General features: G+C 37.8%; 1 protein-coding gene across 6 annotated transcripts in view; it reads left to right on the top strand.

Annotated features, from left to right (window-relative positions):
- Window positions 1-23,743, top strand: part of cadm1a (cell adhesion molecule 1a) — a 540,780-nt gene that overhangs the window by 397,929 nt on the left and 119,108 nt on the right. For 5 of the 6 annotated variants that reach the window (XM_028466274.1, XM_028466273.1, XM_028466272.1 and 2 more), the window contains one exon: window positions 9,002-9,019. The exons of the other annotated variant lie outside the window; for it this stretch is intronic. Coding sequence is in view for 4 of the 5 variants with exons in the window: in XM_028466273.1 (XP_028322074.1) it covers window positions 9,002-9,019 (18 nt within the window). In the remaining variant the exon portion in view is untranslated. The remainder of the gene's footprint in view (window positions 1-9,001; window positions 9,020-23,743) is intronic. 6 annotated transcript variants of the gene reach the window in all.

Genomic DNA, 23,743 nt, shown 5'->3' with positions numbered 1-23,743 from the left:
TACGCTGAAGGGATTGTAGCAACAACGAGAGCTGCTCCCCCCAAAAAAGTCTCAATGACTATTCACCTTGCCAAGATTCCACGAATGTCTAAAAGGTGGTTTAGAATTAGAACTTTAATTTTGCTGCCTAAAGCTGTTGAACATGAACATTTGTTATCAGATAAAGCCATAGTATAGGACTTATTGATCAATAAATTGAAATCGAAATACTCTGCTCGAAAAAACTTAGAAAAGGTTTTTTTCATCTCCACCGGAAACACTCCATTTGTTGAGATTTTCACGTATTGCATTGTGGCATGTGGCGTCAGGGAGGCGGGTACATGAAAGTGTTTTTACTTTATTCTGATATCGGGAAAACTAGAACAAAAATGGCAGCAAGCAAATTACTACTTGTCTGGAGAAGAAACACAAGACATCATTGTAAGAATAGAGTAAAAACACTTCTATTCATCCATTGATGGGATTTTATATCCCTCAATGCAATGCACGAAACTTTTCTGAAAATGTCAATAAGGGAGTGTTTACAGTGGAGGTCAAAACAAACGTTCAAGCGACAATTTCAACCTTTTTTTCCTTTCTTTATGGAGTAAATTATATTTGATTCATTGATCTTGGAGACATGATTTTATCTCATAAAACAACATTGTGGGATGTGGCAGTGCAAACATAGCATAGAATGTGGGTGTGTTGCAGCAGCAAAACATCTCAAACTTTCAGATTTGTTGCTCTGCAGGAAACCTTCAATGCCGTTTAAAAAGTTGTGCGGAACAAGTAATAAAATAGAATAGTGACAAAATCAAATGTGTGTGAAGACCACATCAATGCATAACAATCCTTACATCAATTTGCATTGACGCCTGCAGAGTTGGACTCGGATATTATTGGGCTGATTAACATGTGCGAGTCATGAAGTGTGACAAGCACTAAAAGACAGTGATTAAACGAAGACGCTGATCTTAAATGAAGGTCTGTCGCTGAATACATAATCTGGTTAATTAAGTTGTTCATGCCCTCTAAAATGGACAAAGACAAAAGGTTCCTACATATGGCTTGTCATGGTTTGTAACCAAGGATGTAATTGGTGCTGTCAAACTTTAAATTCTGCCATATATTATACATGCATATTTATAGAAACTGACTTTCAAGCAAAATCTTGAGGTTTTGGGGATCCCCAAATACGAAGGGAGGAGGAGGAATCAGGCTGGAGTCGTGTGCAAATCAAATCCGTTTCATAAAATTGGAAAATCGGAATTGGAAAATCTTAATGGTTTTCAGCAGAGGTCCATGCAGGCATTACATTCATAAAAACAGCACAATGACATAGATACATACATATAAAAGAAAACTACCATGGCGTCAAAGGTCAGTTTTACATCAAGGATGGTACCTAAATATTTATACTGACTCACTGTCTCTACTGCTGAGTCGGTAATAAACGTAGGTGCTTTGACAGATGGATTTTTGCAAAAGAGATGCAGCAAAGACTCCTCACACCATTTTAAGAAATTGTCCAGAACAGGACCGTGGCCCATCTCATGACAAAACACATCCCTGCGGTGAACCTGTTGAACACATTGATAAAATGAAAATGAAAAGAACGCAACCCAACAAACTCTGAAATGTACAAACACAAAACTCCATCAAGGTGCAAAATACAAAACCAAAAACCGAAGCAAGAGATCATGACGGAACAAACCTGGGGGACGTGCACTCGAGTAGTCTCAATACAAAACAACGTGCCAGCCGCCATACATGGTTTAAGTACTCCTTACATAGTGATCACCTGTGAGAGAACAGTGGGAGAGAGATAACGTTCTCTGCACTTACACACAGACAAGACAGGGTGGAATAAGGAACTAAAACAAAACAAGAACTAAAAGCGTCACAAAACTCCTATTAAAAAAGAGTCCCAACAGGGTTTGAATACACAACCTTCTGCACTGCATCTAGTGCAAACAAACACAACGCACCCACAGACCAGGGTTTCCTTACTATTACTGCGTTTCAAAAAATGGCATTAATAATGATTAACATTTAGCTTTTGAAGATCTTAACTAGTTAAACTGCTGTTAAACCCACACAGGTGTGACGGCTTTACCAACGTGTTGTTGGAACTTTAATACTTAAAGGGTAACTCAACCCAAATCAACCATTATGAGTAGGAATGAGAGGAGAAGCTGTGCATGCAATAAAAGCACTTTCAACCCACGCTTAAGGAGGTCGATATTGTGTGTTTGACAAACTGTCACATAGTAATTTCTTAAGTAAGTGCCCTATTTACATAATAACTAATAATACATTTTATTTAAACGCGCTTTCCTAGAAACTTAACGACACTTTACAGGTTAAAACAACAACAGCAAATACAGTGATGAAAACAAAGACATATAAATCAGAAAAAGGAAAGAACAAAAAAAAGAAAAATAGACCATGTTCAGCTGAAAGGCATCTGAGTTCTGTACCCACTGGTATTTTCATACTCCCATTTCTTATTTCCTGTTAAGTACAACCTTAAAATCCGTCCACCTTAATGTTCATGATTTCCATCGGAATAACGTTACGTCTTAAAGTCCAAGAAATTATATAATGCGTAACTAAGTGTTACAATGTCGGGTTAAAATACAAATTTATCGTGGACTCTCTGTGGGAGTTGAAATATGAAGAGTGAGTAAAGTCCAACACCAAAATCTCCCAAATGCAATGCCGACATACAGTATCAAGACACATTTTGTGTGTTTGAGGCTAAAAGTTGATGTAAATGACTCCAAAGACATTTCTTACATGGATCACTAACAATGTTTTATTATTCAGCTTTAATTCGATCATCTAATGCGTTTTCATGTCATGGGTATCTCTTTATGTCACTTTAAAAACACTTTAGCTGAAATCCTAGTTTTAGCAAGCAAGTTTTTTTTTTTTGTGCTTCAAAGCAGTGAATCACAAACAGAGGTACAGCTATCAGCTGCTAACACAATTGATCCATCGTTCAATCCGACTTTGTATTGCAGGGTAAAATGTTAAATCATTGAATGTTTTAATTTCACATTGTGTTTAAGTGACAACATTCAAGTATATCTGTTGCTGCAGAAATCAGTAATAAAGAGCACAATGTGTTTTGGTTTTCTACCCTGGATTTATTGCCTTGTTGCTCAAAAGCAAAGACGGTAGGATTGGCAGTATTGATAATTACTTTTTAATGTGCCACACTCATCATGTCCAATTTCATGCCCCGCAGGCAGCCGATCACAGATTTAATCAACACATTATTGCTGGCTATACTTAAACTGACCTGAGGGAGAGTTTTTCTTTCTCTTTCTCTCTCTGTGTGTGTGTGTGTGGTGGCGGTGGTGGTGTAAAGCAGACATGTAAAGCTTGTGTGATCACACGGCGAGCAGAGGAGGTTGTCAGCATGTGCAACCATCCACACAACGTCCCTTTTTGATAGACACAGAATGTGTGTTTCAGGCCATTAACCATCAGCTACGTTTGAAGATGATGTGCTTGGAAGTGTGTGTGTCATGCTGTGGTATTGTGTTTCATGTGAAGAGGACATGGTCCAGGTTTCCTCCCCTAACTGATGAATACAGATGAAAGCCAGGCTGTTACTTCTATTCTCTCAGTGCACTCCACACATCTGAAAAAAAAAGAGGTTTTGCCAAAGGTCAGCCAGAAGTGTTTCTTCTGTAGTAAATAGTTCTAAGTTTTGGGATATGAAATTAACTTTTTACATCCTTACTTTAGTTTTGTCTGATCACTTGTGACTTTAAATGTGTTTTTTTGTTGTTTTTTTTTTAAATTAACTTTAACAAGGTAACTTAGCAATTTATGTTGATTGGTTTCCATATAATTACCCACTGTGGACTTTTGTTTTGCTGTATAATGCAAAATCATTAGAAAATCATATATTATTTCCCAAATGTGTACGCATTTTTGGTTTGTACAGTTAATGATACTACTGTTGGTTGGAAATGTAGTTCATAATGAGCTTTCAAGGTAACTGTTGCAAAAGGTTGTTCTGAGTTTGTCTATTTTTTAGTTTTTTTTGCAGTTGGATGGAATATAATATTCAGTGTTGGGCGGTAACGCGTTACTTTTTACAGTAACTAGTACTGTAATGCAATATTTTTTTAAAGAAATAACGCCATTACCGTTAAAATATGGTGCGTTTGTCTGTTACTTTGCTAGCTGCAGTGTACTTCCTGTTTACAGTGGCGCTACATATTTTTGCGGGATGCCATGCCAACCACGGTAAAACAGTAGAAGAAGAAGAGGCATTGCCAGCGTGTCTCTGTTTACATCACGTGGCGAGTCAATGCGAGAGCAGGACGTGCTTCTCGGAGTGGAAATACGCGCATTATTTTTGTCTCCAAAAGATGCATCAGTGAAGCTAAGCTAACGCTGCGGCTGGATTTTTACGGACTGTGACTGTTATCCAGGGACAGGTCAGTCAAACTATTGCACAGTATGTTGTTGTAAATAAGAAGCCTGTCGTTGCTGCTGAGTCACTGCTAACAGCAGCTCATTAGACTGATATGTTTAGCATTGTGTAGCTGAGAAAAATGCTGTGAATTAGTTTTTCCACATTTATTTTCATAAGCATTTTCAACAGCAGAATGCGCACCTGGAATATGCACAGCTTACTTTACATTACTGTGCTAAGGCTGAACAATTACTGTTTTAATTTTGGAGCAGCTGTTTTGTGCTTTATATGAACATCATTTATGGTTGTTTTATAGCAGTTGATCAACAGTGGATTATTATATTATTACAGCACTAATATGAAGCTGTATGGACACAAATGACCCAAAAAAAATAATACATTCTTTAATTCTAAGTAACTCAATAGTTACATTTTCCAGTAACGCATTACTTTTTGATGTAAGTAATCAAAATAGTAACTGAGTTACTTTGTGAATGAAGTAACTGGTAACGGTAACTAGTTACTTTTTTCAGTAACTAGCACAACACTGTATAATATAGGGATGGGCGATATGTACCGTATACAGCAATATATATTGAGATTTTCTTTGTCAAATGTCAGTGTTTCTCAAATGGTGGTGCGCGATGGTACTACAGGGGCTACTTGAGAGAGAGAAAAATTAACAAATAAACTGTCAGTCTTAGACCCACCCCAGTTGTGAGTTGACTGGAAATGATAAAAACTCAAGAAATAAATCTATTCAGGAGCCACTAAATCAGGGTTTTTCAACCTTGTGGCTGGGACCCATGTGGGGTTGCTAGGAGTTTAAATGGGGTCACTTTTAATTTCTGAAAATTTAAATAGATTTCTGAATTGTATTTATTTTTTGTTAAAACAACACAGAATCTTAAACAACTGTATTTCTATATTCCCTTTTCTGAATCGAGATCAACTAAAATGCATAAAAAAATAAATATCTGAGCTCAAACATGATCAAAAACAAATTCTAGAAAAATGTATTTGGCATTGCCAGAATTTCTTGGTATTAAAATGGGGTCACGATCCAAAAAAGGTTGGGATCCACTGCACTAAATACTGTTTCTTTCCACTTATTTACACAATGAGATAATTTAAAATGTGTTATCACTCATTCCATTCATCATTATGCTCTATTTTTTAAAAAAAATAGTTTTCTAACCATTGAGTTGCTTTGAGTATGAAATGCTCTATACAAATAAATGTGCCTTGCCTAAGCAAAATATTGTAGTCGAACAAAGACGGAACTGGGATTCAGAAATAAGAGAAAGGGGGTACTTGGGCCAAAAAAGTTTGAGAACCAAGTATGTGTCCGTCTGTGTCCAAGGTGTAGCAGAATAGTCAGTTTTTCACCTAGAATCATCTTTCCGGGAAAACTTTGAGAAAATATTTTTTTTTCTATTGCCCAGCCTTAATCGAACATAGTTTTGTGTTATTTTGAGGATGATCAGGTCTTTATAGAGTTTTAAACTATAAGTGTTTTTAATAATGACCCTATTCCCCAAAAAGACTGGGCCCAAGTTGGCCAATTTCATTTTTTTTTTTCCATTACAATGGCTGGTTTCATTCTTGATGAAAATTTCTCAAGTTGGACTTGACCACTGTTCACTGCAAAAGACACCATAATAAGTTGTCGGACTACCTGGTGAGAATAGAGAATGAGGAGGAGGCAGAAAATTGCACAACTGGAGCCAGAAAAAGTGGTGGCAGCTTTTATGTTGAGCTACTTAGCTTCCTGGCTGTGAGTCTGATGCAGAAAGAGACGTTGGGAGGTAGTGGAGGAGGGCCTTCATTAAATGCAGCTCAGGCACTTGTGAAACCATGGTTAATGTCCCTATCATCTCTGGAGTGGTCCAGTGTTGAGCACTTTGTCCAAATGACTCATGTTTAATTCATCTGTGCAGTCCTTGTCATTTCACCTCTAGAGATTGTGGGTCAGGGTGGGATAGCAAAGCCACAAGTCCGATAAACGGCTGCATCGGGCGGGCAGTTATTCTTCACCCACTCCCTATTTGCCTAACATGTGGAGACCTCCATAACTTGCCTATTGCTGCATTTACACCAAAAAACCCAGTAACGCTCTGCACAGGCTGAACTTGTGGGGGGTCTCTGTTGTGTATTGGGTTTTGCGGACAATCTTTGTCGCTCCCCGCCTCGCTTGTCTTTTGCTGAATGCTGAACCAACGGAACTCCATGCTGGGAAACTTAATGACTTGGCATTTACTTTTTAGGTGTGTGCGTCAGTGTATCACCATGGTTTTTTTTCTAAGTTACAGAAAGTATTTTTTACAACAACACCTACAAATGTGTTTCGCTCCTTATTTTCGGGCTTGTTTGATGAAGCTGGGTTAAATGTAGTCAATGTTTCGGTTACTATTAAAGTTACTTTGCAACCCTCTGATGTCAGCACATCTTCTCAGTGTGGGTTCATATGAAATCCAGCTATCTTTAGCCCGTCATGAGGCAGAATGGTTCTGCCGCGCTAATAATGCACTGTTGCAGTAGTGTTTCTTTTTGTGCCGTTTTATCTTTATGCTTTATTTTCTTCACATTCTCTCTGCTTACGTGTACTGACAGCCTCCTCCTCTCTTCTTTTCCTTCACACACAAGCACACGCTCAATCTCTGCTCGGCTGTCTTGCTCCATATATTGGTAATTAGAATATCACCATGATTGAAATTTGGCAAATGTTGAAGAGGAAATGGGGTTTCTAATCAAAAGCTGCCTCCTAGCTGGAATCCTGATGCTTACTTGGCTGAAAAACGCTCCTCTACGATGGGGGGTCTCAGTGGATGCCAGATTGTAGACCGAGGGCCAGCAACTCTTCCCTCCATGGTTGGATTCTACACAGATGCCCCAAACTGAGTTGATTTTGCTGATGTAGCGAGTTTTAATTCTTGTTTTAGAGGCTGATTTGAACGTGTTTGTTGTAGACTGGGAGCAACGAAACAGTACTTTACTATATAAGTATATAAGTACTATATAAACAGCATGAAAAAAAGGCTTTTTTCTCAGTTTCACCAAATGATACCTGAGCCAGAAAAATGTGTGTAGACAGTGGTGGTTCCCAACCAGGGGCACATGTGTCCTTAGAAGTGCTTAAACATGTTTTTATGAATTTATATTTAACATAATGAGTCCACAAGCCCTACTGTCAAAAATAATAATGGAAGGTTATCAAGGTACCAAATATTTAAGCGAATATGTTCCCTGATATTAATATGTGTGAATGCACACAAGGAAAAAGTCACTTTTACTTAGTTTTAATTGTTACATCTCTGATGATATTTAGCGGTAGAATGTCAGCGTGGAAACAATGCCCGTAGTCACTGGAAATGGCCAACATTTTCTGCTAAATATTAATGATTATGGCTTGGATTTATATAGCACTTTTAATGGCACTTAAAGCGTTTTAAAGTAGGGCTGAACGATTAATGGCATTTGCGAATTTGTCGCGATATCATAAAACGCGCTTTTCTTTTCTGTCTTGTACTGTCCTGTTAAGTCCAGAGTGTTTAAGAAGTGCTGTCCACATGTTTGCATGTTTCATGAAACGTAATGTTTGTTAGATATGTTGAAGAGGTAAAGCCACAGATTTGTTTGCTTTATTGTTGGAATCTGTGCTTTAAAATATATATTTTATTTTTATTTAAAGTTTAAATAAATCTGAAATTGTTTATTATGAAACAGATTGATTTATTGCTTGCGTTCATTGAAAAATACATGACAAGAGGCCCTTGAAAAAATAATCGTACATTAAATCGCAATCGCAATATTGAGGAAAAAAAATCGCAATTACATTTTTTTCCAAAATCGTTCAACCCTAGTTTAAAGAAACCATTATTCATTCACATCAGTCATACCGGTGGTGGTGAGCTACAATGTAGTCACAGCTGCCCTGGGGCATACAGATCACCACCAACATTCATGCATAATTCCTACCCATTCCTATACGAAGCATTGATGTTAAGTGCCTTGCTCAATGACACAACAATAGCAACTCACTAGTGTAACATATAACGGCCTTGTTTAGAAGGTCATGTTCTCGGTTTGAAGTTGTCATTGTTACGACACATTAACAATACAAAAATATGCTCGTGTGTTTGAGTGCTTCTCGGCTGAGCGGTGAACCGTCTTTGATTTTCTGATGGTTGCTTGGTAACCTCACTCTCTCGACTTTGGTGTAATTTTCTATAAATGCAACTGTTATTCCGTTCTGACTCTATTCATACTGTGATCCACCAAGCGTTGTAAGAGAAGTCGTGGCTGCGTCATGATCAGTATGTGCTGCAGTGAGGCCTGTGGTCCATCACTGTGTGTTGGCTACAATGCTGAAACAACAAAAGGAAGGAAGGTGCGAGCTGACTTTATTTTAAACCACATCTTTTTATTGGATGTTCATAATAAATGAACATTGTCTGAGGGCGATTCTCTGCCTTTCCACCAACCTCTCCTGTTGTTGACGAGCCTTTACTGGTGAAACTGGGCTCTGAATGCTAACTTTCCCTTTCTTTTTCTCCCCCCACCTCTCCTCTCCCACCACAGGAGCTGCACAGGAGCCAGGTAAGACTTCCCATGCCTTCCTTCCTTCCTTCCTTCCTTCCTTCCTTCCTTGTCTTTACCTCCTCCTCTCACCATGCTTCCTCAACATTCACCAATCAGCCTTAACATTATGACCCCTTTATTTTCACAGACAACTCTCTTATTAAAACCAGCATTACCTTTTTTTAGTGCTGTCATATTTAATGAAACAACTACAATATATGCAATAAAGCCTTAGCTGCTCACATCTGTCTTTGATAATATAGACAACTATAGACATAGAAGCAAGGTTGGGCTCAATTACATTTTTCAGTTACAATTACATTTTTAATTGTACAATTACAGTGACCATAATTTTTTTCCAATTACAATTAAATTGCAATTGTTTTTTATCCTCTGAACGTCATTTACAATTATGTTCTCAATTACTAAAGTTCAATTACAATTAATCACAATTACTGAGCCTGAACTAAATAAGTTAACCTTCATCTTGTGTTAGCTTTCTGTTAGCATCTCTTATGATAACAAGTCCTAAATCAGCTGTAAAATACACTAAAAATAATTATCTATCATTTAATTTCTTTACTATCTATTGGTTACCTTGTTAGGATTCCTAATCGATGGTAACATGTGGGAAAGCTTGATATGAAACATATTTTGATAATTGTTAACTACATATATGTAGAACAGTATATAAAACTGTAACTTGGTTCCCCAGTTGTGCGTTACATCATAGTCGATAACTTTTAGATCATTTTCATGGCAATTACTATTAGAAAAGTGAATTATCTAAACTGCAATTTCATGACACTTATATATATGCTATAATTGTAATTGAATATCAATTACGCCATTGCAATGAAAATTGACCCCAACCCTGCATAGAAGAGCCCATAAAAGCTGGAGTTCATCTCATTAAAATCCTTTCAAATCTGAGATATCCCTGCTTCCTACGCAGGTCAGTTATAATCAGTATTTTACAGGTGGTCATGATTCGATAAGGTATTGATGAATGCACTATGTGTTCTCTTTCTTGTTTCATTTCATCCCACATTTAGATTCATCCGTGCCATCTTACTTACCATTGTCTCAGTCCATGACGCTGCTGCCATCGTTGCTTTGATGTCTTTTCTTTGTGCTCGACCATTTTGTAGTATTGAAAACGCACTGTGAAGAAAGGGCAAAGAAGGATTCCGTGGACAGCTACTGAAAAACCAGACGCGTACATGTGGCTCGTGGTTCTAGTTACTACAAAGTTACATCTCAGTGATGTGTGAGCTCAAAGCAACGTTCATCTCATTGAAGATTGTTCGTTTTAAAATGAAGAAGCCGTCTTTAAAATAACAGGTTTGGCGTCGGTTTTGCTTCTCTAAAGAAAGATTTAATTGCCTACCTTTTATTTTTGATACCACACTGTGCATCTTTGACAATTGCCTGTGTGATTTAACATGCCTTGGCAAGGTGACAGCTTCATAAAAAAAAAAAATCCTCACAATGCAATATACCATATTCAGGTGGTGTGCTTGTATTGGAGTGTTTATTTTTTTTGTCGGCTGAAAACTATGCAAAGTGCAAATAAAGACGTCACGCAGGTTTAATGAACTCATTCAAACGTTTCTAATATGAACCGTTACATATGAATATGAGCCCCACGTGGCACAACAATAAAGGGAAATGTACTTTTCTGATGTGGGTTTAACAATTTCTACCCCAACCACTTTAGGTCTGCATTGCTTACCATACTGCAAGTATATTGTTATGTTGAAACCACTCCATTATGGGGGAAAAACAGATTACTTGAAGTTTTATACATAAGGCTGACATCATGCTGTCATTATTATTACATGACACCTGTCATGTAATAATAATGATTTCATGAAGGCTGTCATTAAGGTTCGATCTCAATTCTCTTTTTGTACCCCTCCTCCTACCCCTTTCCCCTCCGCTTTCCCCTCCAAAGCGAGGGCTAAGGCAAAGGGCTAGTTTCAGCCCTTAGATTTGGGACCCTCCTCTCCCACTCTTGCCCACACCCCCGCCCCTCTCACTCCTTCTCACAGTTTTGACGTCATAATACGTTGCCCTTATATCAGCGGAACTGAGCCACGGATGTTTTCCTGCTTTTCCAGCAGGAGTGTTGTCATGCCGTCCGAAACTGAATTTGCTGCTGTCGTGTGAAACGAAAACAAACGGAAGCTACATACAGCATACGTCAGCGGAACTACTGCCGTCTTAGCATAAAACACAACAGGTTTAGGGTCGTTCCTTATCGTAACCCTAACCCTTCTTTACCCTAACCCCTAATCCTAACTCTACCTAACCCAGGGGTCTGCAACCTGCGGCTCTGGAGCCTCATGTGGCTCTTTGACTCTTTTGCAATGGCTCCTTATAGCTTTCAAAACAATTGAAATAAATAATTTTTTTCTTTCAGAGGTTATTAATGATTAATGATTTTGACACCAAATAAAATCATGATATTTAACAATTTGTCAACCTAAAAATAAATCACATTGTGCAATAAATCTGCCACCTTTCTACTTCACCTCCTGAAACATCTACTGACCATCAACTTTCCTTGCACTTGTGGTTCACCTTAAGTTTTAAATCCCTGGTAGGATAACTAAATCAACAAAAGACTATTCTGGAAGTAAATATACATTTTAATTGTGTGGGGACAGATTCATTAAACCGCTAACATGTCAGCTAAATATGCATGCTTGAGATGTGGCAAGAAATGAGCAAATTAGCAGATTCAAGTTATTTTTGTGTAGTCCTTCAAATACATTATCTAAAAAAAATATTCTTTACATAACATTATCGGATATAATTTTAACTGTATAGAATTTTACACACTATGTGTTCTACATTAAAAAGGTATTTTTTCCGGCTCCAGGAGGACTTTAATCCAGGTGAGATGAGACAAAATGGCTCTTTTGAGAGTAAAGGTTGCAGACCCCTGACCTAACCCCACTCGATCCCTCCACCTAACCCAAAAAATGCCAACATAGCTCCAAAGGTGACGTAATTTAGCAAACAACGCTTAATGACAGCCTTCATGACACCTTATTCATGCTGATGACAGATAATGACAGCGTAATGTCAGCCTTATGTATAAAACTTCAAATAAAGTGTGACCAAAGAGTGGGAACTGTGCATCACTCATCTACTGGTGACTAACAGGTGCTTTGAAGAAGTTAGAACTGGGCGATAAATTGATTTAGTCATACATAGTGTGATATAGACAGACAATATTGTTTATATCAATAAAGCTTTCTTAAAAAAATGTTTTGCTCTAAAATAATAGTTTTATAATTGCCTACTTTCCCTGTTTCTTGCCTAACTGTCTGATTCACACAAAATCATCTCTGCACTGCATTTCTCCTTTCAAAGCAAAGTCCTCCCACTGTCTATTTCAATGTTGAACAGAAAAAGTCAATTCTGAAAACACGTTCCTTCCATTGGTTCGAGCGCCGTTAATCTCTAACACTTGCATGCACTACATTGGAATTAGCTAAAGAACAGGTAGTCCGTCAGTCTCCTGGCCAGAAAAAAGTCATACTCACTCACACGTGCTGTCCCTTATGAAAGAAAATGTAAAATGTGGTGTCACATGTTCATATTGTGCAGTTAGTTGTTAATAAAAGTGCCAGTAGCTGCGTTTACATTACCCTTGGAAAAAAAACTGGTATGGAAAACACCTGAATTTTTTTAAGAAACACTCAAGCATCGCTAAAATGTTTTTGCACTTTAGGAATTTCAGACGTTTCATTATTGAAATGTGTCACACAAGCGCTATAGAAACACTTTATCCGCAAATACACGTCACACAACGTGACGTACATGGTCACATGATGTGAGGTACCTGGTCACATGATCAGGAGACCAGGACTTTTCTTAGCATTATACTTACAAATTATTACCACCACAAAGGAACACGGAGTGTTATAAGGAGGTTTGGGCTTGCGGGATGAGATTTCCTGGGCGTTACGAGACTCCGGCCTCAAACAAAAATCTGCAATAGAAACCCAGCACATGTGACCATTTGCACCGCTGGTTTTGACCCCAGAATAGTCTTTCTCCTAAAACGTAACATTTTGGGGAACAAATACTGAGACATGATATATGGTTCCTATTGCCGTGCCCTAGAAAGAAGGCATGGATCAAAAACTAAACATCAAACATCTGTGGTAGTCATCTGCTGCTCATGCGTATCCAACACAGTCTTCAGATTTGATTCCGTTTTTTAGGAAGCATGGAGGAAGAGCAGGAGTTTCGACAAGAACGTTTGTAGAATTGTGTCTCTCTCTTACAGTCAGATTGCAAAGGAATAGGAAGTCAAATAACTCAGCTGCTGCTTTTAGAGAATTCAATGTGAGAGATGTTTTATTCTGAGTGCACCTGTTTGATCTGTCTCTCCTTTGTAGCCTGTGATAAGTTCAACAATCCTCGCTGAGACTGAGGTATTACTTTTGTATTGTTATAACTTCAAAAGTTATGTTAAGCTAATGTGAAAATCTGCTGTCGTGTCCTTATTTGCCTGGTAAACTTTGGAAAACTGATCTGCCACACAGTCAGATACTGAGGTCGTGTCATTCTAAACCTCGTGACGAGCATTATGTTTTTCATACATCCTATTTCTGTAAGAATCCAATTTACCGCCTCACTTTGTTGTGTATCATACTGACCTATATTCCTGCATCAATGGCACCACATAGAGTCAAAGCCGTTGAGATGTAAATTTTAAGAATGCATTCCTTATTAATATGAATAAATATATACTTTTGTCACATTTTTCAGATTTAAAAAAATAAAATAAAAGGTGGTTGTTGTGATCAAGCCATTGCTTTCACTCTCCTCCGGTCTCTCCTCTAGCAAGCCTTTTAATCCAATTAGTACTGCCAGCGACAGTTATTTATATGTACATGAATTAGAATTGAGGAGCAAGAGACCCTCCCTCAGGGCTGATTTTTAAGGAGCTCAGTCCTTCATGGACCGTTCTCGGTCACAAACCTTCAAGCATCTCGGGTGTTTCACTCTGATCCCTTTCAAAACACAAAATCATCTGTTGTGACTTAATTGTAAAAGCAGAAACAGTGAACATCTTTGGATAGTGTGTTTCGTCTCATTAAAGGGCTGTTTACCGCATTAAAATAGAGACTTTCTCGTGTTCAGGTTCAAGTTCACCTCATATCTTGCATTTCTTGTCTCAGTTCCAGTGTTTTAGTGTCGAAGATGCCAAATCTGCCTTGTGTTGCTTTCTGAACTATTTGAATCCCCGTACCCTTTGTTCTTTGGTTATTTCGTTTCAAAAACCAAATAAAAAACCAAAACCAAAAAAACAGGAAAACGGAAAAACCAAATACCAAAAGTTAAAATGGTCGCCACTTAAACCATAACACCTATATAGATGTAGAATCAACTGCACTTTAAAAATATAATATAATATAATATGTTGCCATTGTTTTTTTTTGAGAAATATATTTGTTTTTGGTATTTGGTTTTTCCGTTTTCCTGTTTCTGATTTTAAATAAATAAAACAACAACAAAAACACTATCACTTTTTTTTCCTATTTTTTAATTTGGTTTTGAAATGAAATAACCAAAGAATGAATGGTAAAAGAATTTGCAACACTTAAGCAAATAGGGAAATGTATGTCTGTTAAAAGCCTGCCAAAGCCTCAAAGGTTTTTACACATTTACACATAATTCTTGTTTAGAGTGTTTAGACACCATATTTGATTCAGATGTCACTGTTAATAATTGGCAGTGTGCAGGGTTGTTAGGAAAAAAAAAAAAAAAGTCACTTAATGGTAGCATTTGTAAAATTACTCACTTCTTTTTTTATCAGCCAAATATAAAATGCAGTATAATCTCACAGATGGCTCTTGCATGTAAATAAGAGAAATCAGTTTGGAAATGAGATCTCTCCACTTTAGTGCATCAAGAATTTTCCAGGAACACAAATAATGTAGGCTTTTGTAATTAGAAAATCGAAATAGAGGTCAGGCAATCAAAGCAAAAAGGAGAAGAACAAAGAACATATCATATTAAGCACACTGACTAGGAGGTTTGTACGGTTGTATCACACACACAGCAAGAAATGTGAGGTCTGAACCAGACATCTGGATGTCAAAGATTGAACTCAGAACCTGTGCAATCGCAGCTCTGATCCAATGCTCACAACCCCCCCATATTCTGATTTTTACTGGTGTAATCACCTCTCATTGCGGGTCCGCACTTAAGACCTCCATTGACATCAAAGTCGAGCACAATGACGTGTCTACTGAAAACGTCATGAGCCGGAACAGTTGTCACTTGTAAAGAAAGTAGGTCATGCATGTGTCTAGGCAACAAAATCAAAGAAATGCAGAAAAAAAAGCGACTTTTTAAATTGTTTTTTGTGTTAGCTTAGTCTAAGTTATATCATCAATACGCAACCCAGTGGCTGCTGGCATAGTTCTCCAGAATCTTCTCCTGTCCGACTGTCCAGAAACTTTCATAAAGAAGAATCTTGAAGCCTTAATTACGAATGTTTTACTGTATATGCATTAGATGCCCACATATCCGTAAGGTGTGAGATAATTAATAATTTGTATAAGCTGAAGATGAAGCCACATCAGTTCTGTGACAGCTGCTTATGGTTATGGTCATGTTTCACTGAATGGAAACTTTTCTGGGACTTTGACAAAAAAACAGTGTGGGTGGGTGGGTTGGAGGGGGGGTTACAGCAAATAATAATTGTTTTTCATGTAAAAAGTTAGTGGGGGGAAAAAGCATCTGTTTCTTCCTACTCCTTTTGTTACTTTCACGTTTCTTTTTTCAATAGTTGTTTGTCCGAAATAAAATAAATGTAATCAAATAGAATAAGTGGACAAAACTGCACATAGTTTTATCCAACCATTCATCTTCTATACCAGCTTAAACCTGGCCTCAGAGTTGCAGACGTCTGCTTATGCCTATCTCCAAATCCTATTGGGCGAAATGCGGGATTCACCCAGGACTGGATGCCACATTCAGTTTAGACAGACAACCATTCACTCACACAATGAGAACATGCACCCAGGCTTTTACCAACCTGAGGCAAAAGTGCTAACCACCACACCACTGGGCTGCCATTGCTGTAAACATCAAAGTACATCTCTTGAATAAATCACAGGAATATCAGATCAAAGACATTTCCTGTTGTGTGTCTGCATAGGACACATAATGGTACATCTTGGCCTACTACCTCAGAGGGGACAAAACAAATGTTTTATATCAGTCTGTGTTTGGTTTGACTGCTGTGACACTGACGGACTGCCTCTGTTTTTTGGGTTCCCGTAATAAATGTCTTTCCCCTTGTTGCCTTGATGTGTCTTCAGTGTGGGTCCTCAATCATCTGCCCTCTTTGACAAATGGCAAACATCCCTCCAAAGAAATATTTGCCATCCACCAAAGAAATAATATCAACCAAGGAAATAGCAATTTGTTCCGCCGATATGTGAGTGGAAAAGGTTATGATACAAAAATAAAAATCAAAGCTCTCAAAACATCTTGCGGTTAAAGGTCGTCGTGTTTCTTTAGGCGATCTAACGTTACAAGTCCCTAAAATATCCTCACATGGGGAAATGGTGTCTTTGTTCTGTCTGCCAGTCGACAGCACGGCAGGCGTTAGATGGATGGAGGGGAGCTGAGGGATGCTACAGGTAAACACACTGTCTTATCCGTGTGTGCACACGCAGACACACGCACGTGTGAGAAGCCACTCACGCAATGACATGGGGAGCAGCCTAGATTAATGACTAAATCAATCACATGCATACAGTGTTTGCTTGTCATCCTGTATGCTTTTCGTTTATAACACGGGTTCAATTTCCCAAGCTACTGAAGCTCTATCAGCGTGCTCAGCAAGGACGTCTTTCACTGCACCAAGAAATCTTCCTACGACACGGATGTGTCTATGCTATTGAAATTTCAATAGTCCCGCAGTCCAATGTTTTGCAATCTTCATTTGTCAATAGATGAACTGCTTCCAGCTGCACTGTGAGCGGAAGGATGCTGCTCGTTTATCAAACAGACATTTCCCCCCTTACGTTTGATTTGAATTTACATGGGTAATGACTGGCTATGGTTTGAATAGTATTCAAGTTCTCTACTCGAAAAACGTCAATTATTCATGATTTTTAGGTGAAAGACAAATACATAATAATGACAATATTAGTCGAGAATTAATATTTAGATGTGAAGGATGATAACGTCACAGCATTAATCAGCCAGTACAGTCAACATACAGTATATATATTTATATATTAGGGACGCAACGGTACAGTTTTCAAACGGTTCGAAATGCATCACGGTTTTTATGCCGCGGTAACGGTACGGTTAAGGCAATCGCAATATTGATTGTAAAAAATTGCAATTAGATTATTTTCTAAAATCGTTCAGCGCTAATATATATATGTGTGTGTGTGTGTGTGTGTGTGTATATATATATACACACACACACACACACACAACACAAATTCATTGATGCATTAATGCAGACACACATATAAACAAGCATACACACATATACATAAACATACATATATACATGCACACTAGTGATGCGGGGTACCCGCGGGGTGGGGCGGTGCGGGTGAAGAAATTATCAATTAATTTCGGTTTTGACCGTAAGCCAAAATTACAGTTTAATCAACAATTACCAGCAAATGCATTGTTTGGCACTCATCAAACCAGATATTTGCATGAGAACACGGGGACTTCAAATAATCACACAGTATAATTATTACACGATCAGTTAATAACTGTAAATACAAAAGATGAGCTAGTTTAATCAACTGAGTATGGAGGAAAATAACAGCACAAACACCATTAATGAATTGGAGCAGTTTACGGCGAGCACAGCAGTGGAAAAGCTGTAAAAAGAGGAGAAATAAATATAGTGTGTAATCATACGCAGTAGATTTTATGTAACTGTGGAGCAATCGTCAATTCTTATGTTTGTCGGTCGCTAAATGTAAAGAAATTCAAATTAGCAGTTTGTACTCTAGCTTTACGCTGATGAAAAGTTTTTTTTAATGTCTTTAAAATATACTGTACATACTGGTAGTTAACTGGATAAAATAAAGGTGTGGATTGTCTTTTTCTCTAATAAATGTGAATTATTAAAGCATCCTTGTAAGGACCGAGTATTTCCTCTGATGCATTTAATTTCCCTGTCGTAGGAGACATACTGTACATAAAGCAGCTCTTGTAGGTTCATCAATATGTTTTTTCGAACCATATGATTGATTGATTTTTTTCTTTTTTGTTGTTTAACAATTTTAAAAACAAAACACATCATGTGCCGGCAATGATTATCAAGAGAGATGGAAAAGAGAATTTAGTGCTTGCATGAATAACAAAGAAAAACAGAGCACCCGTTGAACACTATGGTAATACTTTGATTATTTATGCTTAAAACACCCACATTTACAGTGAGGTCAAAATCAAGGATGACCTATCGATGCAAATAAACGTAACGTTGCCAGGTTGAGTTGGTTTGGAGTTACCTGAAACAACCATTCACCTCTGTTGAGCGGAACAAATTAAAGTCGGTACATTTGCATTCATAGAAGAACTCAAGAATGTTAACCATCATCATCATCTCACCTTCTTATTGCATCACCACGGGCGTTTTAGACCTCGCTCCCCTGGATCTTCACTTTACATGCAGACTGCCCAGACTGACGGGGCTTTATTGTGATGCAAGCCAATGTTCTCAGACTGTACAGTAATAAAATCTTAATCTCAATAGTTGACCTTTGAGCACATGCACAGAACAGAATAGAACCACTGCCTTTGTTCTGTGAGTTTCTAATGAATCTGTCATTATGTTGATGTGTTACTATGACCGTAACCCTTTAGAGTAATTAAATGTGACATTTTCATATCAATAGACATTTGTTTGTCCATTCACTAGCACCTGGTTAAAAAAGGTTCCTTGAACTTAAGGTTGGCTTCCTATTCGTCTTATTGCTAGGGTAACAACAAGCTCCATGGAACATGCAACCATGGTGAATTAAACAGATGTAGGCATTGATTTAATCACCGTTCGTTCTCTGGTTATTCCGTTTTAAAACCAAATCAAAATAACAAACAAACGGTGTGGTTAATAAGCAGTGTTTTTCTGTTTTAGAATTAAACCGTCGTTTGTGTGATTTTTGAATATTCACGAGAAAACTAGGATGAGAGCTTTGTGTTTTAAGTTCACCACACAGAGGGGACACATGTACAGGGGCGGGCTTTTACTCCTGGACTAAAAAGGAGCAACGCATAAGTCACATTGCTGATGAACTAGTGAATTTAAATGTTATTAATACAGAAATAAAAAATGGATGATACGAAAAGCATGCACAAATTATGCGATTAAAGGAACCAGAGGTGGTGTGATGGATCTACTGGTGCTCCTCGTTTCTTGTGATCAACTTCCGTGTGTGTTGACAGCTGTCGTTAGTGGCTCACGGTATTAAAAACGTGCAAAATCAATATTTTACTGCCCTCAAAAAAGCTGTGTAATTGTTTTTGTAAAAGTGTTGAATCGTAGAAGTTCCAACATCTATTGTTCCTCACACCAGCCTCACAGTCGATAGTCAGTCACTTGTTTATTTGGATATTATTTGGACCGTAACACTGTTTGCTCTGACAGAATGTGACGTGCTTAAGCTCTCTAAATATCCAAATATCTCACAAACAGAACAAGATTTTGCTATTGATTTTTTAATTTTATAACACAAAAACACTGCTTTTCTGTTTTTTGTTGTCTCTGTATTTCTGTTTTGGTTTTACGTCGGTAAAACAAAACAAACACACCGTTTATTTATTTTCATTTGTTTTTAAAACGGAATAACCAAAGAATGAAGGGTACAGGGATGTGATTTGCTGTTACTTTGTTTTCACATAATGAAGACAATTGTAAACATAATTATGTTTCCTGTTTGTGACAGTCAGAGCTGCTACAACGTCTTTATTACACACGAAGGCTTTTTTTTAAACTACAGCTTATTAATTCCAATCAGTGAGAAGTTTCTTCAAGATTTAGTATTTATTGGCAGTCGTGTATGTCTGCCTAACATTTACATTACGTGCTGCTATTAAATATTCATTTTTTGATTAGTAGGCGTAATAATGTGTACCTCCCCTACAGTGGCTTGGACTGTCAGGTAAGGGTGATTAAATTATTTGTCTTAATTATAATGTCATGAAATAATAAATGACCATGAGCCTGCTTTGACAGCTCAGTCAAAGACAAGAGCCGGAATCAAATAGCCGTCGGTCAGAGTTCAGCGGATTGTGACGCCGTCTCACAAATCCAATTTTGTCTTGGGACAAACCAACTGGAAGCAAAATTTGATATCTCACTGTAAAGCACTTAAAAATCTGTGCAAGCCGTCACCAAACAGACTCATTTACCACGGTTTTCTACCCACAGATGACCTGCTAACACGGAAGGATTCATCATGCATTCATGCAGTGTTTTTACATATCGGAAGTTTCTTTTATATCTCAAGTGTAACTTCGGCTATAAAAGTATCAGGAGCGGAAACTTTTTAGTAAAAAACACCCCAAAAAGTTGCAGAAAACATGGCTTAAAGCAGTGCAGCGTTAACTTTTTCTCAGCCTGCTATAAAGTGGAGAAAGAGTTTAAAAAACCCCAAAGGTCAGAGCCATGTTTTTGTATTCCTCTGGAAAAAATGTTTACTGCACAAATATTGACTCTGAATTCAGCCTCGACGAACTGCGATTGACCTGGGAAGCTCAAATATTACCATTGAATTTAATGTGAAATTCGCTCTTTCCCCCCTCATGACTCCATAGTACATTTAATATTTATAGAGGACTTTAACATCCTGTAAGTGTCCCAGCTTCTCTAAATACTCATTGTGCTGAAAACAGAAAGTGTAGCCTACTTGGTGTTAGCTTCGATTAGCTTTGCAGCACTGCTGGCACTTTAGATAGCCTAGAAATAAAATGAGTAGACACCGGTCTTAAATACGAACACACTGCAAGTCTTTAATATTGTTGGATATCACAGAATGGTTCTTGAATGCAATAGTTTGATAGTTACATTCCTAGTCAGTTTATTGATCTGTTGGCTTAATGCCATCTAACAACACAATCACAATTAAGAAGGATTTTCTTTTATATAAGGAAGGACAAAAGTCAGTTTTCAGGATTGCCAGAGCAGCTAGCGTTAATGCTGTGCGACATAACAAAATGTATTGTACTGCGATATAAAAACGTCTACCTTACGATAAAACCCTCTATTTTTTATATCGCAAATTTAATGTTTGTGGTCTTGGTCCCACTCTGTTGCTAAAATATCATCAACCAGGCTAATCTACGAACACCCGGTATGTAGCGTTCAATCACAAGTTTTTTTTATTCAACGTGACAAATTGATACTGTGGTGTGTGGAGGTGAAATGCTGCCTTTTTTCAGCCAAGTCGGGTCCGCCAGAGCAGTGTTTCTCAAATGGGGGTGCATGTACCCCTAGGGGTACGCAATGACACTGCAGGGGTACTTGAGAGAAAGAGAGTGGAAAATGAACATATAAAGTGTCAGTGTTGGTCCCACCCAAGGTGTGAGATGACCAGAAATGATAAAAACTATAGAAATTATTCAGGAGCCACTAAATTGGGACCCCATGTGGGGTCGGCTGGAGTTTGAATAGGTCTAAAATTTCTGAAAAATTTTAATATTTTTGAAATTTTGTGATTATTTTTTTGTTATTATTTTTATTAAAACAACACCATTTTAAACAGTATCTCTATACTTTCACTTTGAGAAATAGAAATCTAGTTTGACTAAAATGCGGTAAAAGAAAAAAATCTGAGCTCAAACATGATCAAAAACTATTTCTAAAAAAAAAAATGTCTTTGGGGTCGCCAGAATTTTTTGATCAAAATGGGGTCACGATCCAAAAGAGGTTGGCAACCACTGCATTAAATACTGCTTCATTCCACTTACAAAATTACGGTAGATTTTTTTTAAAATATGTGTTACCCCTTGTTCATTCCATCCATATGCTCTATAGTTGTTTTTAAACAGTTTTCCAAGCAAAATGTTGTATCGGACAAAGACGGTATTTTGATTCAGAAATAAGAGAAAGAAGAGAACCACTGCTACAGAGCGACCGGAATCATCAATTAGTCTGGTTACAAACTGTGTCACTACAGCCAATATCACTCTTCCAAGTAAAAAAGCTGCAAACGTGTCTCACAAAAGGAAGTGTTGATTTATTTCCTGCTGCTTTAAAATCATATATGATCTTTGATGAAGCTTGCAACTAAAATGTACTACATGTACAGTTAAAAAAATCCTAGCAGTGGCCATTATTGTTGGTTTTTGCGCCCCCTGGTGGCATTTATACATACAGATTTACAAATCGGAACACGTTACAACAGTATATGTAGCAAAAGTCACTAATATTAAAAAGAAGTACCATTTATTTTGGGATATTTCCTTTATTATTATCCCCGCCACAAAATGTGGAAGGGGGATATAGGTTTGAGCTCTGCTCGTCTGTCCATCCGATTTAAAGGGGACAGCTTTTCTTAGAAGCCGTTTAAGATAGGATAAATAAATTTGGTGTGTGGCTTCAGGGTATCAATACCTTGATGGAGTTCGAAAATGAGAAGTGCTCAATTATTTTTTCCGGAGTTATTGCCCTTGTTCCATTTTTTCTTTACTTTGTTGTTCGAGGTATCTTTAAGGAGACAGCTTTTCTTCGAAAGCGTTTAAGATAGTTAATAATTTTATATTCTGATGTGATAATATTTTTTTATGTATACATCTAATTTAGATTTAGCACATTATGGAAAGGTTGAGAGTTAAAATGAGAACCATTCTTGCGGGGGTTGTTGATGACTGTCTTCTTGTTTAGTTTATTTGTATAAGTAATAAAACATGTAATTAATAGCAATTTTCCATTCATTTCATGTAATTTTAAGGAAGAAATACTATATCTATATTGTGATATAAAATGTTCTCCATATCGCTCAGCACTAGCTAGCGTTGTGAAGTAGCCAGGTTGGCAGATGATAACTAGTGGTTTAACTCGCACAGATTTACACCTGCATTATTTAAAACTAATGTTCAACAATATGAGTTTTCCTTTTTAGATAAATGAAATGAGAAATGCAAAAACCCGTAGTACTACTACTTCACAATGACATGTAATGTTTTGCCAGACTAATCACAGGCTTTTCTCAGCGTCTTACACTCTGACAGTTGGAGTGCACTGCAGTGCCTTCCCAGAGTTCCCTTCTTGGCAGACACCTTTGTCATCAGTTGTTTGTCACTTGCTGTGACCCCTGAAGAGTAAACCTGCTTCAGCCAGCGTGTCAGGAGTTGATGGTGAGATATTCCCTTCCCGCGTTCTCATGCTCTTCTGCAGCTGCCTGACTTGACACAATATCCACATGACTGGTTGCACATTTTTTCAAGTGGATCAGTCGGGATACACAGGAGCTTCACAGTATCAACTGCTTTTCCCTCAGCACTTTTTCTCGACTTTTTGCATCCATCGCAGTTTGCTCCGTGATGGACTGGCATCCCGTCCAGGGTGTACCCCCACCAGCTGGACCCTCTCGACCCTGAACAGGAACCAGTTGGTTAAAAGATGAATGAATGAACGTGCGAAAGTCTTTACAGAGACACTGAGCATTTTCTTTTCTTCTGTGACTGGACTTTTAAGTAGAGCAGATAAGCACCTTGGCTTTTCAG

This window comes from Gouania willdenowi, chromosome 14 (assembly GCF_900634775.1).
Source record: "Gouania willdenowi chromosome 14, fGouWil2.1, whole genome shotgun sequence".
Classification (NCBI taxonomy): domain Eukaryota; kingdom Metazoa; phylum Chordata; class Actinopteri; order Blenniiformes; family Gobiesocidae; genus Gouania; species Gouania willdenowi.
Note: the sequence above shows the minus strand (reverse complement) of the source record. Positions and strands in the feature narration are given on the sequence as shown.